The sequence below is a fragment of the Epinephelus lanceolatus genome, chromosome 4 (assembly GCF_041903045.1).
Source record: "Epinephelus lanceolatus isolate andai-2023 chromosome 4, ASM4190304v1, whole genome shotgun sequence".
Lineage (NCBI taxonomy): Eukaryota > Metazoa > Chordata > Actinopteri > Perciformes > Serranidae > Epinephelus > Epinephelus lanceolatus.
In genome coordinates, this window is record NC_135737.1 from 49,837,867 (window position 1) to 49,852,224 (window position 14,358).

Below are 14,358 nucleotides of genomic sequence, written 5' to 3' on the forward strand. Positions count from 1 at the left end.
TTGATGCGATTATTTTCTTCAGTCTAGAAGCAAGTGCCTTTGAGATCATTTTGATATCACTGTTAATTAGTGATAGAGGACGGTAGCTAGAAGGAAGTGTGGGGTCTTTGTCTGGCTTTAGTAATAATTTGATTGCTGCTGTATTCATGTGAGGTCTTATACCTCCGTTCTTTTTGATCTCTGTCACTGTCCTGATGAAAAGTGGTGCTAATGTTGTCCAGAAATGTTTTATAAATTCGGCAGGAAAGCCGTCTGGACCTGGAGCCTTACCTGTTGGCATTTTGTCTAATGCGCTCTGCAGGTCATTAATAGTCAGGGGGGCGTCTAACATATTTCTGTGTTCCGTGGATAACTGAGGTAAATTTAGGTTATCGAGAAAAGCCTGAATTTCTTCTGGGTTTGGATTGTTTACTGTTGAATATAAGTTATGGTAAAAAGAATAGAAAATCTGATTGATCTCCTGAGGAGACTGTGTATAATTTCCGGACGGCCCCTGGACTGTTGGTATCAGAGATTTTTCTTTATTGTGTTGGAGCTGATTAGCCAAAAATTTTCCTGATTTGTTACTGTGTTCAAAATGATTATATCTTAGTTGCTGTATGATAAATTCTGTTTTCTTTGATAGAATATTGTCCAGTTGCGATTTTGTACACTGTAATTGGGTCCATACTTGATCACTTGGATTGTTTGCATATTCCTGTGTTAGTTGTTTAATTTTTTCCTCAATGTTTTTTTCTGCTTGCAATTCCTGTTTCTTCTTGTAGGAGGAGTATGATATAAGTTTTCCTCTGATTACTGCCTTCCCAGTTTCCCATATTAAAGATGGAGATAAAGTTGGAGAGTCATTGTCTTCAAGAAAGTTTGCCCACTCCCGTCTCACCATTTTGTCAAAGTCTGGGTCTTTGAGTAAAGAGATATTAAAGCGCCATGTTGGGGGCCGTTTATGGATGGTTTCTATTTGCAGATTGAGTGATATTGGTGCATGATCGCTGATAATGATCGGGTGTATTTTTGTGGTAATTTTTTGTGAGATGGAGTTATTTAAGAGAAAAAAGTCAATTCTTGAAAATGAGCGATGCACAGGAGAGAAGAAAGTATATTCCCTCTTAGATGGGTATTTGAGTCTCCAGCCATCGCCAAGCCCAAAATCATCCATGTATTCCTGTATTACCTTAGCCGATTGTGATTGCTTTGTGTGTACTGAGTTGCTAGATCGGTCTAATGAAGCATTTGGGACTGTGTTAAAGTCTCCTCCAATTATAGTTGTCGAGCTGTCTGATAGGTTAGATAGTAAAGAGAAGATTGTGTGAAAGAAGACTGGATCATCATTATTAGGGGCATACAGATTAACGATTGTATATAATTTGTTAAAGATTGTTGCCTGAACAATGATGTAGCGGCCTTCTGGGTCTGTTACCGTGCCAGAGGTGACTCTTGGTCTTCCTTTCCTGGGTCGGTCCTCATGTGTGCCAGTTTGGTTGTAGCGCTTGATGGTTTTTGCGACTCCACTTGGGGACACATTTAAAGTTTTTGCAATTTTCCGGACTGACTGACCTTCATTTCTTAAAGTAACGATGGCCACTGGTTTTTCTTTAGTTAGCTGATTGGTTCTTGCCATAATATGAATTTTAACAGTTGTCCAATAGGGCTGTCGGCTGTGTATTAACCTGACTTCTGCACAACACAACTGATGGTCCCAACCCCATTGATAAAGCAAGAAATTCCACTAATTAACCCTGATAAGGCACACCTGTGAAGTGGAAACCATTTCAGGTGACTACCTCTTGAAGCTCATGGAGAGAATGCCAAGAGTGTGCAAAGCAGTAATCAGAGCAAAGGGTGGCTATTTTGAAGAAACTAGAATATAAAACATGTTTTCAGTTATTTCACCTTTTTTTGTTAAGTACATAACTCCACGTGTTCATTCATAGTTTTGATGCCTTCAGTGAGAATCTACAATGTAAATAGTCATGAAAATAAAGAAAACACATTGAATGAGAAGGTGTGTCCAAACTTTTGGCCTGTACTGTATATATATAGCTAAACTCAAGGTAAACAACAAGGCGATTCCCATTTACACAGTGGTCAAGAGTGCTGGACAGGAAGTGTCGCACAAAAAAACGGAAGTTGGCTGCATTCTGTTTTGCCTCCGTGTTTCCGTGAAAAATAAGGTGGATGGCCTCTGCTGTGGAAGCGCTCATCTCATCTGCTTTCAGTTCAAATTCCTCATCTGTACTGCAATTTCTTTTTGGATGAAGAAATTGTCCTGTTGGGATGTTTTTGATGAGTTGTTTTGGATGGTGACTGTCAGCTCTGAGAAGTGTGTTCCTGCTTAATGGTTTCCAGTAAATAGTGCTGTCCAAACCCCCTCTCATGTTTTTATAGACTGTGAGGTCCAAAAAGTTCACTCTCTCATTAGACTGTTCAACTGTGAATCTCAGGTACTGTGTGGTGGAATTAATGTAACCCACAAAATCAATTACTTCGTCAGTAGTACCAGTCCATATAAAAAAGATATCATCAATGTATCTTTTCCACAATGCGACCTGGGACACAGAAGGCTTCATGGTCATGGAGTTATGAATGAATTTTTCCTCCCATAACGAGACATGCATATGATGGTGCAAACGAACTGCCCATGCTCATCCCTTGTTTTTGCAGAAAGTAAGATCCTACATACTGGAAATAGTTTTTTGACAGGATTATTTCAGTAAGGGTTTTTAAAATCCGTTTACTGGAAGCACGTCAGGAGAGCGTGTGTTCAGATAGTGGTTTAACGCCTCGATGCATGTGTCGAGGCTTTGGACGTCGCACGTGACTAAAATAAAGTCTTTTTCAGTCACAAAACCGTTCACAAGGTTCAAAACGTCTGTCGTATCACCAAGATAGGAGGGGAGTTTGACAACCATCTTTTTTAGGAAAAAGTCCAGATACTGTGATAAAGGTTCTGTGAGACAGCCAGTGCTGGATACTGTGGGTCTGAGAGGCGGATTATTAAGTGCTTTGTGGATTTTTGGAAGGCCGTAAAAGACTGGGCATATGGGGTGTTGCACAGACAAAAATTATTTTTCTTGTTCTGTAATCCAGCCTCTGGAAAGTCCTGAATGCAAAGTCTGATCGATTTCAGCTTTATATTCCTTCACTGGATTACGATCAAGCAAAGTATAACAATTATCATCTGTAAGTTGTGATTTAATGCTTTGATCATATTGTTCCAGACTCATGACTATGATGGAGCCTCCTTTATCAGCAGAACGAATGATAATGTCATTTCTTTTTTCAATTTCATTGAGACATGTGATTTCAGCCTTTGATCGATTTTTCTTTGATTGAGGTTGGAGTGGGGAATGAACCTCGATTTCTTTTTGAAAGGTGTGGCCTCTCTATCAGTTGTTACATTAATGTCTACTGTGGTGTTTCTCAAAATGACATCCTCTTAGTCAACACATTTGGTCTGGAGGAAAAGAAGTGCTTAAGCTGAAAGGAGCGGAAAAATTTGAATGTGTCAACTTTTAATGTGAATGGATCAACAGTGTTGGTGGGACAGAAGGACAAACCCCTGCTTAAGACATCAGTCTCTTCATTACTCAGATGCAGTCCGGATATGTTGATTACCGTCTGCTCCGGTTGCGTTGGGAGCGCCGCGGGAGTTCGGGAGGAGCCGCTGCGTGTCCTTTGTCCCCTCGTGCCCCGCCTCGTCCGCCTCCCTGTGAGCCACGGTGATGCTTGGCGTTGCCCAAACAAGGGTTGCTGCTACGTTGGCTGTCTGCGTCACTGGCCTGCGAGGATTCCCAATCACTCGCGGAGGTGGAAAGCCTTGCGTAGGTTGGTGGATGTCGGGCTGGGCGGGGTTTTCGAAGGTGTTTACTCTCATCTTTCCATTCATAAACTTCAACATCAGCGTAATCCTTCGTGTCCCTCTCATATTTCTTCAGTTTGTAACTTTGTAAATCTTTTTGGAAGGATATGAGGGAGGTTGAGATTTTCTCAGTGATGGTTTTGAAAGTTTCTGTGTCCACTTGTGCTGTGATCTTTGATTCCAGCTCGTTGATAAGTGCAGCTGTCTTTTCTTTCTCAGTCTTAGTTTTGTCAATGATCAGGAGCATCAAGTCGAGAGAACATTTATTTAATATCTGCTCCCATTTGTGCATAAACTCCATATCATTCAGGCCAAATGAGGGAGTTTTCTTCAAGCGAAGCCCGCGAGGGATTCGCTTATTCCTCCAATATTCGGAGAGAGTAACTGAGTGCCAGATGAGTCTAACATCTCTCTTTTTCAAATCTTCCAAGTCTCTGCTAAAGGACAGGATACATGGCTCTGGTGTGGCAATGACTTCTTCAAATAGTGAGTGCAGCAGAATAATGCTTGCACCTTGTTCATCCGTGTATGACAGAGTCTCTGAACGGATATCAGTAGTTGCATTGATAGATGCAAAAGTACTCATCTTTCACAAGTGAGGCGAGCTGCACAGAGAGGGAGAACGTCCAGGGGGGTCTCCAGGTATATTCAGGTAGAGGGAATCTCTTGCGCTTCAGCCCTTCCGCAATTGGAGGTCGGTGCTTCTCAGACCAGGACAATATAGATCAAAATAACCCCGTGGAAGAATCCACAAGAAAAGCACTGGAGCACTCAGATCACTTGTGATGAATTAATTAATGACTAACGTTTTGACGCCAACTGCGTCTTCATCAGAGTCAAACAGTACAAGTACCAGGTAAGAAGGTTAAATATCCTCCAGGTCACATAGAGACTCTTCTCATTGGTTTACAGAGAGTGGAAGGTAAACCAACAATTAGCCAATAGTACTGTGACAGCACTCGCACAGCTCGTCAGTACCAGAATACACCACCAGTGCAGTAAAAACAGTCCCATCCAAATATATACAATATATACAATCTTAGCATTGCATTACAGGAAGCAAGAGAGGTTAAGCTCCTCATTCAGTGGTTTCATGTGGTTCAACTGTTTTGAGGGTGTATATCCACAAAGCCTCTCTTTTGAGCAGTTTTTTTTACCATGTCTCCCCCTCTCTAGGATGGGGAGATTTTCTGCTCCAGCTTCACAAAAACTTATGACACAGACTGAACTGAATGGAATGATATGCAGTTATGTTGTTGAGAACATGCTCCTGTTATCAACAGCTGACTCAGACTCCTTCAGAGCCCTCATTGGCAAAATACCGGGGAAAGCAGGCGCCGGTCCGCCATGCAGAAAGACATTTTCTAAATACATAGATGCCGAGTACACTAAAATGAATGCCGAACTCAAAAGGGGATTGGAAGAATTAGAATATGTCTCTACTACTGCAGACATTTAGACTGCACATAATAAAAGCTATCTTGGCGTAACTGCCCTTTGGATACATCCACATAGCATGGAACGAAGGAAAGCAGCCCCGGCATGCAGACGATTTAAAGGCTGTCATACACATGACAGTATTGCAACTGAACTTGACAACATTTACTCATCCTATGGCATATCCCACAAAATAACATCAACTGTCATGGATAATGGCTCTAATTTCATCAAGGCCTTCAAAAAGTACCAGCCAGTCGAGGAGGATGAGTCTCGGGATGATGAGGACTTTTATGAACATTAATGATGTCTTGCAAAACAGTGTTGGTGATGATAATGATGATGATGTTGTAATTACTTTGCCGCCACATCAGAGATGTGCATCGCACACCTTAAACCTTGTTTCATGTACTGATATTGACAAGTGGATACTGTCAAGACCAGAAACAAAAGCGATATACAGAAGTGCCACGACCAAACGTACAGCCTTATGGAACAAGGCTAGCTGTTCAACTGTGGCTGCAGAGACTGTCGATGATGTCATCACAAGAAAGCTGCTAGTCCCTTGCACTACGAAATGGAACTCATTTTATAATGCCCTTGCTTGCATCTGTGAGATATAGTCGAGCTGAACACCATCTCCTCCAAGTTCGGGTTGAAAGCCATCACAGAACGAGAGCATCAGTTCCTCAGGGAGTACTGTATGGTAATGAAGCCACTAACAGTAGCCTTAGACATTCTTCAGGGAGGAGACAACTGTTTCCATGGCACACTCCTACCCATGCTGGAGACATTGATGTTCAAGACCCTGGATCTGAAGAGTGGTCTGCAAATCCTCATCGACCTTCCAGAGGCAATTGTTACAGTAAGAACTAGTTTTTATCTTTAAATACATCCATATATTATGAAGAAAATATAATGTAAAATGAAATATATTTATAAACATACTCACAATGTGTAATGCTCTGTGTGTGTGTGGGGGTAGTCAGTATAATATGTCCTTTGCATTATATATCATTGCAGGCAATCAAAACGAGATTTGCAGAGGTGCTGGAAAGCGAGAATGGCGTCTTGGCTGCTGTGACTCTGCCCAGGTTTAAACTACGTTGGCTGTGGACACAGGACAGGAAGGACAAGGCCAAGGCAAGTCTGCTGGCAGAGTGCCAGGAAAGTGCTCGAGATGAAGACCAGCAAACAGGTGCTACCAGCACACCAACACGCACTGACTCAGCCACAGAGTAGGGCTGCATGGTATATGCAGTAGACTGTAGAAATGATATAAATTTGGCCCACGGTAGAGATTTGCGCTCTACCGTCCTATCGTCGATGACGTCATCGCACCTGCCTCAGTGTGAAAATGGCTGCGAGCACAAAGACAGCGGAGCAAGAGGAGCTGGTTCACGTCCGTGATTGCATTGCATTCTGCACAATAAATGCTCTAAAAAATACATTATATCTTTGCTTTTGTTGTTTTTTTTAATCAATTTAGCTTTGCTAAGGGACTACAAAACCCATTCAGAAACACTTCTATTATAACTTTTACACTTAAATTTATTCCGCGATATATACCGTTACTGTGAAGGGATTCGATTTATATCGTGATATGAATTTTAGGTCATACCACCCAGCCCTACCACAGAGGATGAGTTCTTTTCCTTTGAGGATGAGGATGACACCTCTGCTACTGCTGAAAGTCAAGTCGCGGATTATTTCAAATCAGGAGCACAAGGGATGGACAGTCTTAATGGATTTCCACTAGTAAAGAAAATTTCACTCAAATACAATGCAGCCACTCCATCCAGTGCCCCCGTGGAGAGACTGTTTAGCCTGGGGAAGTTCGTCTTCACTCCAAAGAAGAACAGGCTCTCTGACCAGAAGTTTGAAAAGCTTCTACTTTTAAGATACAATCACTGGTGTAAGGGCTAAGATGGTCACAGTAGATGACTGGGTTGGCTGGGTGGATGAATGAATGCATGCATGCATGCATGGATGAGTGTCAGGAAGGAGTGTATGGATGGACAGATGAATGAATGAATGTTTAGGAGCTACAGTTGGATTTGTCAAGTAATTCATATTGCTAAACTGTTTCTTTTGTTTTTAAAATACTTGAAGTACAGTATGTCTACCAGTTGTGGTCTGTTGAGGTGCAATAAATATTAAAAGTTCTGTGTAAGTAGCTGTCTATGCAGTTCTACTCTATGCAACTGGCTTGTGAAACCCACTTAGAAAAAAATCCAAATTCTTAGACATATTTAAACCAAAAAAAGAAAAAAAAAAAAGAAAAAGTAACGCAATAGTTACTTTCCCTGGTAAATAGTTACTTTTATACTGGAGTCACAGTTACTAACTCAGTTACTTTTTAGGAGAAGTAACTAGTAACTATAACTAATTACTTTTTAAAAGTAACATGCCCAACACTGTCGCTGACAGACATCACTGAATAAATCTGAAACCTTTAAAGTTTCCGTCCATGTTCAGACTGATTTCTGCCGTCAGATAATAAAACACATTCATCACATACTGAAACATCTGACTGTGGATATAAACTCTGAGCTCAGCTCTCTGTCGTCATCAGTACAGCTGTGATATGTCCAGTCACCATGACAACAGGTCAATAAAAGGCGGAGCCTCCATGTGTATGTATACATACACACATAAATATATATTTGTATAGATATATGTGTATGCACACACACACACACACACACACACACACACACACACACAGACACACACACACACCGACCCATGCATATAAAAGCAGTTAAAGGATCTGGGAGGGTTGGTTTTCTAGTTAGGAATAAATTGTTTAATATCTATGAAATTACTGTAAAGGATAAATCAGTGGAAGGGATACTAGCACTGCAATTTAAGAACAGGTTTTCTGGATATTGTTTTGTAATATTTACCTGTTATTTACCTCCTGAAGGTTCCACAAGATCTGCTGGCTCTCATTCTTTTTTCGGGCATTTAACGACTCAGATGTTTAGTTTGTCTAATGTGGATGCTGTTTACTTGTGTGGGGATTTCAATAGCCGCATTGATAGTCTTGATGATTGTATAAGTAATGTGGATAATATTCCTAACAGAAATAATTTAGACAGCACCATTAATAACTATGGGGAAATTTTAATTGATTTTTGAGAGATGCAAAATGCTGTGTGATCAATGGAAGAATACCTTTTGGCAAAGATAACTTCACCTCTGTTTCAGTTAAAGGAAAGACGGTAGTAGACTATATTATTGTTCCTCATGAATGTTTAAACATTTGTGATACATTTTGTGTTTTCACCCCAAATGAGTTAATTGAGAGATTAGGGGAACAGGGGTTTTCTCTACTGGGTGATAGATGTAAATTACCCGATCATTCATTATCATGGTTAAAGGTTCAAGTAAGACTAAGCTTTGTTGAGGATGACTTATATCTACCACACACTATAAAAGCAGTAACACAAAAACACCTCCCTGATTCATATTCATCCTCTAGCCAATGTAACAACATTTTGCTTAACTTAAGTGTGCAACTGGGAGGTATTAAAAACAATCAAAGGAGTCTGGATGCCTGGTAGGATAGACTGTGTGGCTGTGTCCATTTAGAATTGAATAAATGTGTTAAAAAGAAATGTAATCCTCATAAAGGTTTTAGTAAAATCTACAAACTCTATTGGAATCAAGATTTGCAGACCCTATGGGACAATCTAAGAACAGCAGAGAAAAGATTTCTAAGATCCAAATCAAAAATCTGAGGGAAGGGCGGAAGATAGAATTTAAGAAAAGCCAAACTAATTTTGATACACGCACAGTGAAACGCAGTTTTAATAGAGGTCTGTCATTGCATATTGATTATTTACAAACCCACAATCCCCAAAAGTTCTGGAATGAAATCAATAGATTAGGTTCCAGAAAGTCTAGGGAAATACCCATGGAGGTTAAACTCGAGAATGGTGAATATAGTTCTGTTTTAGGAGTAGTAGTATTACAAAAGTGGGAGAAAGACTTCACAGATTTATTTTGTGGTTGCAAAAGTTCTTTTGATGATACTTTTTTGAGTGAAGTAACTAGTATAAATGAGGTTATGGAAACTGAAATGAGAGTTGATGTAAATAATTGTAACTCATTTTTGAATGCAAATTTCTCTGTTGAAGAGGTAAAAAATGTTGTGGATAAATGCAAACGGAAAAAAGCCTGGAATTGATGAAATTTCGAATGAAATGTTGAAGTCGCCGAGATTGTTTGATGTGTTATATGAGTTATTTCAGTCCTGTTTTGACAGTGGCATTATTCCGACACAGTGGCACAAGACTGTTATTAAACCTATTCCAAAATCTTCAAAAAATGATCCCAAACTGCCACTCAGCTACAGGGGAATAAGCCTCATTAGCTGTGTCTATAAATTGTACTCTTCACTTTAAAATAACAGACTTGCAGACCATCTTGAGAGGACAGGTTTGCTTGTAGATGAACAAAACGGATTTAGACAATCCAGAGCATGTATTGATCATATACAGTACAGGCCAAAAGTTTGGACACACCTTCTCATTCAATGTGTTTTCTTTATTTTCATGACTATTTACATTGTAGATTCTCACTGAAGGCATCAAAACTATGAATGAACACATGTGGAGTTATGTACTTAACAAAAAAAGGTGAAATAACTGAAAACATGTTTTATATTCTAGTTTCTTCAAAATAGCCACTCTTTGCTCTAATTACTGCTTTGCACACTCTTGGCATTCTCTCCATGAGCTTCAAGAGGTAGTCACCTGAAATGGTTTCCACTTCACAGGTGTGCCTTATCAGGGTTAATTAGTGGAATTTCTTGCTTTATCAATGGGGTTGGGACCATCAGTTGTGTTGTGCAGAAGTCAGGTTAATACACAGCCGACAGCCCTATTGGACAACTGTTAAAATTCATATTATGGCAAGAACCAATCAGCTAACTAAAGAAAAACCAGTGGCCATCATTACTTTAAGAAATGAAGGTCAGTCAGTCCAGAAAACTGCAAAAACTTTAAATGTGTCCCCAAGTGGAGTCGCAAAAACCATCAAGCGCTACAACGAAACTGGCACACATGAGGACCGACCCAGGAAAGGAAGACCAAGAGTCACCTCTGCTTCTGAGGATAAGTTCATCCGAGTCACCAGCCTCAGAAATCGCAAGTTAACAGCAGCTCAGATCAGAGACCAGATGAATGCCACACAGAGTTCTAGCAGCAGACCCATCTCTAGAACAACTGTTAAGAGGAGACTGCGCCAATCAGGCCTTCATGGTCAAATAGCTGCTAGGAAACCACTGCTAAGGAGAGGCAACAAGCAGAAGAGATTTGTTTGGGCCAAGAAACACAAGGAATGGACATTAGACCAGTGGAAATCTGTGCTTTGGTCTGATGAGTCCAAATTTGAGATCTTTGGTTCCAACCGCCGTGTCTTTGTGAGATGCAGAAAAGGTGAACGGATGGATTCCACATGCCTGGTTCCCACTGTGAAGCATGGAGGAGGAGGTGTGATGGTGTGGGGGTGTTTTGCTGGTGACACTGTTGGGGATTTATTCAAAATTGAAGGCACGCTGAACCAGCATGGCTACCACAGCATCCTGCAGCGACATGCCATCCCATCCGGTTTGCGTTTAGTTGGACGATCATTTATTTTTCAACAGGACAATGACCCCAAACACACCTCCAGGCTGTGTAAGGGCTATTTGACCAAGAAGGAGAGTGATGGAGTGCTGCGGCAGATGACCTGGCCTCCACAGTCACCGGACCTGAACCCAATCCAGATGGTTTGGGGTGAGCTGGACCGCAGAGTGAAGGCAAAGAGGCCAACAAGTGCTAAACACCTCTGGGAACTCCTTCAAGACTGTTGGAAAACCATTTCAGGTGACTACCTCTTGAAGCTCATGGAGAGAATGCCAAGAGTGTGCAAAGCAGTAATCAGAGCAAAGGGTGGCTATTTTGAAGAAACTAGAATATAAAACATGTTTTCAGTTATTTCACCTTTTTTTGTTAAGTACATAACTCCACATGTGTTCATTCATAGTTTTGATGCCTTCAGTGAGAATCTACAATGTAAATAGTCATGAAAATAAAGAAAACGCATTGAATGAGAAGGTGTGTCCAAACTTTTGGCCTGTACTGTATATGCAGTAACTTCCATTATACGTGCAAGAATTAAGTTGAATAAGTCCACTTTTGTTTGCTTTATTGATTTTAAAAAGGCTTTCGACTGGATTAATAGGGAACTTCTTCAGTATAGGTTGTTAAATTCTGGTGTTAATGGAAAGTTTTATTATGCCATCAAGTCTCTTTATCAAGCACCTGTTGCTTGTGTTCAGGTTAATGAATATACAACTGGATGGTTTTCACAAAAATTTGGTGTGAAGCAGGGAGATGTTTTGTCTCCAACATTTTTCTCCATTTATGTAAATGATTTAGCTCTTCAAATTAAAGCATGTAATTTGGGAGTTAAAGTTGAAGATCAAACTGTAGGAATATTATTATACACAGATGATGTAGTTTTAATGGCGGAACACGAAAAAGATCTACAGTTCATGCTGAACATTGTGGTGGAATGGTGCTGGAAATGGAGACTGGTGGTTAATGAAGACAAAACACAAATAGTACACTTTAGGCGAAAAATCGCTGTCTAGAAGTCCAGTGGTTTTTAATCTTGGTTCAATAGTGCTGTCATATACTGATCAATATAAATATCTTGGTATGACACTGGATGAGCACATGACATTTAGAGATGCTGTTGGTGTTTTATCTCAGTCAGCAGGTAGAGCCTTGGGATCTGTGCTTAATAAAGCCAAATACTGTGGTAATCTGGGATTTCACACTTATACACAGCTCTACAGTTCATGTGTTTGTCCTGTGTCTGATTATGCTTCTGGTGTTTGGGGTTTCCGGGAATACTCAAGTTGTAATGCTGTGCACTATAGAGCTATTCGATCTTTTTTAGGAGTGCATAAATTAACTTCAGTTTTAGCTATTTGTGGAAATATGGGATGGGAACCTCCAAACATCAGACATAAATGTGAAATGCTTCGACTGTGGAATAGACTTGTAAGGATGTCAGATCAGAGACTCACTAAAAAGATTTTTATCTGGGACATTTTACATGGTCATCCCTGGGCTAACGAGATGAAATCCTTATTTAATTTGAATGATTTTTCATTTATCTTTCATAACAGGTTACTTTGTAATATTCAGGAGTTAAAGAATAATATGTTTCTCAAGTATAAGGAAAAGTGGTCTGTCGATATATGGTATAAACCAAAATTACAAACTTACTGTCTCATAAAAAACTGTTATGATGTTGAAATGTATGTGAAGTATAATTTAAACAAAAGACAAAGATCATTATGTGCACAGTTACGTTCAGGAACATTACCCTTGGCTTTAGAGACTGGCAGGTTTAATGTCATTCCAGAGGAGGACAGACTTTGTCAGGTGTGTGAGCTCGGTGAAATTGAGAGTGAGGTCCATTTTCTGTTTTACTGTCTTGTTTATGAGGACTTGAGGGATGTACTTTTTATTAAAATGTCTTCTATTTATGCTGATTTCTTTTGGCTGGATGAGTATGAGAAACTTGAGTTGTGTTTTAGAAAGGGAATCTTTTTTGTTGCTGATTTTATTTGTAAAGCTGGAAGAGAAGGCAGAATATTCTGTTTAAAGTCTGAGCTGTAAAAGGGGCTGTAATTATGTATGAAATGGAAAAAAAAAAAAAAAAATAAATAAATAATAATAATAATAATGATAATAATGTACACTGCAACTGTACTTTTTTTTTGGTGTCTTATAAACCCATGAGGGTTGGGCATTTTGTGCATGACACGTAAATAAAAATAATCAATCAATCAATCAATCAATCACACACATACACATACACACATACACACATACACACACACACACACACACACACACACACACACACACACATACGTGTGTGTGTATATATGTTTACATGTTTATATGTTTGTGACAGTGTCTCCTCACCCTCCTCTGGTCGCCGTCCTCTCCCTCCTGGTGTAGCACGGACACGGCTGACTCCACCGCCGTCTCCATGATCAGCTCGGCCTGACACAGGAAGGTCTGTGTCCGCTCCATGACGGTAAACTCAAAGGGTTACCGAGACACCGGGTCGTTGCACCGTCCCACTTCGGCTGAGTGTCTCTAACTGTGGGACAAAGTTCGGATGATTGTCTTCTGTCTTTCTCTCCAATATGGCGCCGAAATACACATCCGGTTCACCGCCAGGCACCGACTTTTCAAAGTAAAGTGCTGTGGGGAGATGACCGCTGGAATATTTTATTTTGAAGGTCTTCACCGAAAGTATAAAATATCCGGAAAGATTCAGGGGAAAGATTCCCTGATCGCAGACGCTGGCTGCGTCCGAAAGGCCAAGTAGTATGGATTGTAGTAAACCAAATTAGTATGTAGTATGTCCGTAGTAGTATGTAGTATCTAGTGGTAGTACGTAGTAGTAGTATGCAGTATGCCAGCGGGCCTTTCGGACGCAGCCCCTGATCTCAGACCCTGGTCTAAGCACCAGACCCTGGTCTCAGACCCTGAATCTGAGTCTGGTGTTCTGCAGACAAATCAATGTCAGAGAAATATTAAAAATAAATAAATATATAATGTGTTTTATATAATAAATAAATGTAAATCATGTTCGTGTTTTAATATAATAAATAAATTAAATCACATTTGTCTTTTAATATAATAAATAAATTAAAATCATATTTGTCTTTTAATATAATAAATTAAATCATATTTGTGTTTTAATATAATAAATAAATTAAAATCATATTTGTGTTTTAATGAAATAAATAAATTAAAATCATATTTGTGTTTTAATGAAATAAATAAATTAAATCATATTTGTGTTTTAATATAATAAATAAATGAAATCATATTTGTCTTTTAATATAATAAATAAATTAAAATCATATTTGTGTTTTAATGTAATAAATAAATTAAATCATATTTGTATTTTAATATAATAAATAAATTAAAATCATATTTGTCTTTTAATATAATAAATAAATTAAAATCATATTT

General features: G+C 39.4%; 1 protein-coding gene across 2 annotated transcripts in view; it reads right to left on the reverse strand.

Annotated features, from left to right (window-relative positions):
• Positions 1–13,536, reverse strand: part of LOC117262189 (uncharacterized) — a 53,796-nt gene extending 40,260 nt beyond the window's left edge. For both annotated transcript variants that reach the window (XM_078167461.1, XM_078167460.1), the window contains exon 1: positions 13,294–13,536. In XM_078167461.1, coding sequence (XP_078023587.1) covers positions 13,294–13,404 — 111 coding nt within the window. In that variant the 5' untranslated portion in view covers positions 13,405–13,536. The remainder of the gene's footprint in view (positions 1–13,293) is intronic.
• Positions 13,537–14,358: the final 822 nt, after the last annotated feature.